The following is a 5,045-nucleotide window of genomic DNA, read 5'->3' as shown; positions in this document are numbered from 1 at the left end:
TTAGGTTTACAATAGCGAAGGGTTCCGGTTGTGTGTAAGTGGTGCTGGCGAGCAGGTCAAAGCACCGAGCGTTGCGGAAGAAAGACATAACCGAGCGTTGCGGAGAAAGAAAAAAATGGACTATAGTCTGCAATGTGTACCCGCATGTCAAGTTGTCAACTCGTAAAAACGTCACATAGTGTCACATAGCTCGCATTCCTTCATGACCCTCTCTGGAATTTGGATACATAGGTAGTGTCTTTGCCAAATTTACGATTTCCGCTCGAGACCCTATTTTTAAACAGTAGTGATTGCCAAATGCCAAACCCAAAACTCAAAAGGCCTATGCTCTATGGTGCATTCGCGTATAGATAGGGTTGAGAAAATATTTTAGAAGTTACCGTTTCTATCTGATTTGTTTTTTTGGAAAATAAAATATACAGTGCGAACCGTATCCACCTAAAGGAAGCCATAGCCGTCGTCAAAAAACAACGGCCAAATTTTGACATGTCTCTATGTAGTCTCTACCCGTTACTCGTATGTGTGCCGATCATTACGTATACGTTTATACCTTCATATTTTGGTATGTATGTACCTACGACAACAAAACGTAATATGTTTTCATACTACATATACATGTGAGAGTATGACCCCAAGGGCCCAAAGGCCAAAATGACATGTAAAAAGTTATTTTTCTAAATGAAATATTGAGCTTTTTTTGTATTATTTTTGAAATTCTGAGACTTGCGTTGGCTTTCTTCAGTTTCTTGTGATGAACTGATGATGCGGCACTTCGATTTCTGCCCTAAAAAAAATCCCAAATTTGAAACCTAAAAATAAGGACAATATTTCCAAATTTTGAGCAAATATTTTTATTTATTTTATCTGTAAAAATTAAAATATATGTTTGCAGTGTTTCAGGCTTGTCGCCCCACGCCTGCAGGTTGCAGCTTGCGAATGCGAATTTAAAAAAAAATTCATATATTTACATACAATATATGTATTTATTACATAATACCTACATATTTGTTTTATTTTATTAGCTTGGCAGTTGGCACTTGGCACTCTGAGTCTGGCGTCTGGACTTACACTGTACTCTGGAATTCAGGAATTTTCTCTCCGAAATCACACGAAAATAAATTGTTTTGTCCTGGGGGTACTCCAAGAGTCCGGCGAGGCGGCATGAACAACCTTCCCCCCAATCCCCCTTATGTTTTTCCGTTTTCGGAGGGTACATATAACTACAACAATACATAGTACATATTTACATATAAAAATATAAAGTAAAAGAAACCCCAAGCCCAAGGGCCCAATGCATTTGATCTTTCGGACACCAGTGACCAGTCCGATTAGGCGATCAATCCCCCCACTCCGAGGACCCAGAGATACATCATTATGTTTTTGGGGTTTTTTAAACTATGGATTGTAAATTTTTAAATCTGACCACCGAGTGACAGATTACCTTTATACACCCTCGTTGATGAAAAAAAAAATCACAATTGATCAGTCTCTCTCTTTCTTCTCGGATGACTTTATCTGAAACCTCTCTCTTGTGTTGTGTGAGCCTTCGCTCTCTCCTTGTGTTGGCTTCAAGAGTTCAGGACTGCAGGAGTTCAGGGGTTCAGGGGTTCAGGGGTTCAGGGGTTCAGGCCTTCAGAAGTTCAGGCTTCAGTGGGGTTGGTATAAGAAATTAAGAATGTTGTATGGTGCAGTCGATTGAAACATAATTTTCTATGTGAAAGAATTTTTAATCCAAATCGGCTTTCGTCACGGGATTTCGAGTTGTGTGTAGAAGCCAAACCGCCTTAAAAAACTTCGGCCATTTATTTTTATTTTTGGGACCGGGCAATATCGTGGCCTCAGCGGCCATTCTGGACCTCAGCGGCCATTCGGGGCCTCAGTGGCCATTCTGGGCCTCAACGGCCATTTGCATATACAACTCCTAGTCAGTGCAACCCACACAACGATGCCGGTCCCACCAAAGAGAGCGAAACATCTGACAGGCGGCAGGGGTGAAAGGCACTCTCTACGCGGTTCAGATAACAGATTTACAACAGTAACAAAGCACCAAGATTATACACCAAAGAGTGAATTAGCGATGGTGACGCATGCAGAGAACATAGGAACATAAATGTAACATTTGATAAGAACCTTATCACACCTCTAGGAATCAGCACTCGCAGGCCATTACCTGCCTCATACACAGAGACCGCAGAGAGAACAAAACGGCGGAAGAGAGTTAATGCACGGAAGCTGAAGAAATAAGTCTAGGGGTAGAGCTAAGTTTGATGTTAGAGAGAACTGCGATGGAACTTGGGCCGGTCTCCAAAAGAATGTGATCAGAGCTTTGGACGATGTTAAGTTGGCAACAATTAGGCGATTTGTTAGGGTCTCTTACAGATATATGGACTTTTACGACAAAGGGTTGACTTTACAGTTGGCAGAATTTGCCAAGAAGTAGTAAACTTCTCGCCGTCGGGTACCCGAGAATGTGTACGATATAGTTACAGCTGAGATGTCTAGTAGAAGCTAATTTCTTTATTAAGACTACAATAAATACACCTTTGAACAGGATGGGGAACAAATTTCGAAAATCTGATGATAGCAAGAGTCTTAGAAATGGGCTGGCATGTCGATTTCTGCCCTCAAAAGTCCAAAATTCGTACTGCAAGTTGGGTTCCACCACAAACGGCCAAATTTTCAAGATTTTGTCAAAACTAGATTTTGAACCAAGTACAAATCCGAAAATGTGTTCGGGTGATTTTCTCAATCGGGTCTTTGTGAGCATTTTCCGCTATCAAACGTCCGAATCGGGTCACTATTGGTGTATGCTGTGTCTGGCTGAAGTAGGGGTGGTTTCCTGTATCATTTTAAAGCGATTGCACCATATGAATATCACTGTATTTTAAAATCTTTGCTTCATACTTCAGAAGTTCAGAAGTTCAGAGTTCAGAATTTCAGTAATAAACATTATGTATGTACAGACTTCTTCATTTCTAAACTTCTAATTCAGTTGTATTACTAGTATGTATGTACAATTGTACATATCTCTTGCTAGTTGCTATGTACATATGTACAAAGTTAAAAGCACAATTGTCTGACATTATTAGAGTACTCTTTAGAATGGTCGAGAGTTTCAAATTAGCAAATGTAGCCCTGCGACTCCTGTGAGTTGTGACTGAGGACTCCCTGAGCCTTTTGAGTATCTTTATTGATTTATCACTCTTTTCATGTATTTTGCTCTAAAATGGACTGTTTTATTATTATATTATATGTAGTCAATTATATTTTGCAAATTTACATATATATATAACAATCAACCGACGCAGTTGTCATAAACAAATATTTACAACCAAAAGTGTTAAATTGTTGTTTTTGTGTGATGGATTTGATAAGAAATATCATGAGCGAACCACATTTATGCAGGGAAAAGAAAAGTCGGTATTTCAATGGGAGTCCTAAAAGACACAGCGATCGCATGAATACCAGTGCGAGTACGTTGAACGAGAAAAAGTCGGGCTATGACGACTTTTTGGACATGCAGCACTTACCTCCAAGAACTGCAGTCCAGCCACACACCTTGTCGTCCGTTGAAAGATCGAACAGCACTGGTTCGTTTATAAACCGGATTCTGCACCCTACGAGTAAATGCAGCTCTCCATATACTACAATCAAGCAATTAACTTTTCCTCTTTCATCCGCATCGCAATACTCCACCTGTGAGGATGAAGATAGGTTTCCCCATATGCTCCACTGTCGTTCTAAAGAGTGCACAGCAAAACGAGCCAAATTTCTAGCCTGGGCTAAAAAGCATTTCTGTGACGAATGCTTATTGTTTTCGATACAATACAAAAAGTGGAAGGTTAAAGCAACGAATGCTGAGCGAGATTCCGATCAGATCTTGAGTGAAGGTGTTTTACTGTTATTCACCTACATCGTAGATACTTCTGTCAACCAAGTGAATATCCCCGATGAATACAAACGAGATGCTAGCAGGGCTGGGAAAGTTGGCGATATCGACAAATTTAGGCAAAGCATGGATGTGATAGCTAATTTTATCGATTCCTTTATCGAACTGGGCATCCATCGAGAATTTAGACGCAGTTGTCATGTTTAGATTGTTAATCCTCAAGAAATCCCAAATGAATAGTACAGACCACTTCCGAAATCCTTAGAGAAGTTTAAGTCGATACGATGAATATGGTGCGAAAAATGTGCGAATAGATGCTTCTCAATTTGGCTGGATACAAGCTTGCTTCCCGAACATTTCATGAAGTGTGACTCCACCGAAATCCCGAATGATTAGTACGGACAACTTCCGAGATCCCTGTAGAATTTTACGTCGAGAGGATGGATATGATACGAATTATGTGCGAGATGGATATTTCTCAATTTGCCTGGATGCTAGTTATTTGCTTCCTTTGAAAACAGAAAATAATAACTACGAATGTGATTAATCTTACCACATTCGACGCGTGCGAATATGTACGAATTAGGTGCAAAGTTTCTATTTGGATACATGCTTTCTTCATGAAGTGAGATTGTACTCCACATATATATATTCGACGTGTAAATGTCACGAATTACCGCTAAGACACATTGAGCAAAGCATCCGCGATTGGTCCATCATAGCGAAGACACACAGAGCTGTACGTTCTGAATTAATTGCAAATTTGTGCGCGCTCGTTGCCAAGTTCCTTTGCACCAAGCGATGGTGATTTGGGGCAGACTTGCAGAGTCGTCGTAGAGATGTGTAATTTGTTTGAATTTAGTCATAGCATTTTTCACATCCGCCTTTAGTCATAACATCTGTTCACATCCGCCTTTAGTTATAGCACCTTTTCATATCCGCCTATTAAGAGTCGAAATCGAAATTATAGGGTGACTGAAGCCCATATTAAAATGCCTAGTCCATGTAGCTTCTTGCTTCAGTAGCTGGTTCATTAGAGATCGTCGCTTGTAGATGTTTAGTACCGAATAGATGAATCAATCACGCGCCTTTGCAATGGATTTTTCGAATATATATATATATAATAAATTTTTCCCGTATTCTCTTAATTGATGTG

At 39.9% G+C, this 5,045-nt stretch overlaps 1 protein-coding gene across 1 annotated transcript; it reads left to right on the top strand.

Annotated features, from left to right (window-relative positions):
* The first annotated feature begins 3,334 nt into the window (after window positions 1-3,334).
* Window positions 3,335-5,026, top strand: SARC_05000 (hypothetical protein). The gene has a single exon (XM_014301156.1). The coding sequence runs from the start codon at window positions 3,362-3,364 to the stop codon at window positions 4,094-4,096; it is 735 nt and encodes a 244-aa protein (XP_014156631.1). The 5' UTR covers window positions 3,335-3,361; the 3' UTR covers window positions 4,097-5,026.
* Window positions 5,027-5,045: the final 19 nt, after the last annotated feature.

The sequence above is a fragment of the Sphaeroforma arctica genome (genome assembly GCF_001186125.1).
Source record: "Sphaeroforma arctica JP610 unplaced genomic scaffold supercont1.302, whole genome shotgun sequence".
Classification (NCBI taxonomy): Eukaryota; class Ichthyosporea; order Ichthyophonida; genus Sphaeroforma; species Sphaeroforma arctica.
Note: the sequence above shows the minus strand (reverse complement) of the source record. Positions and strands in the feature narration are given on the sequence as shown.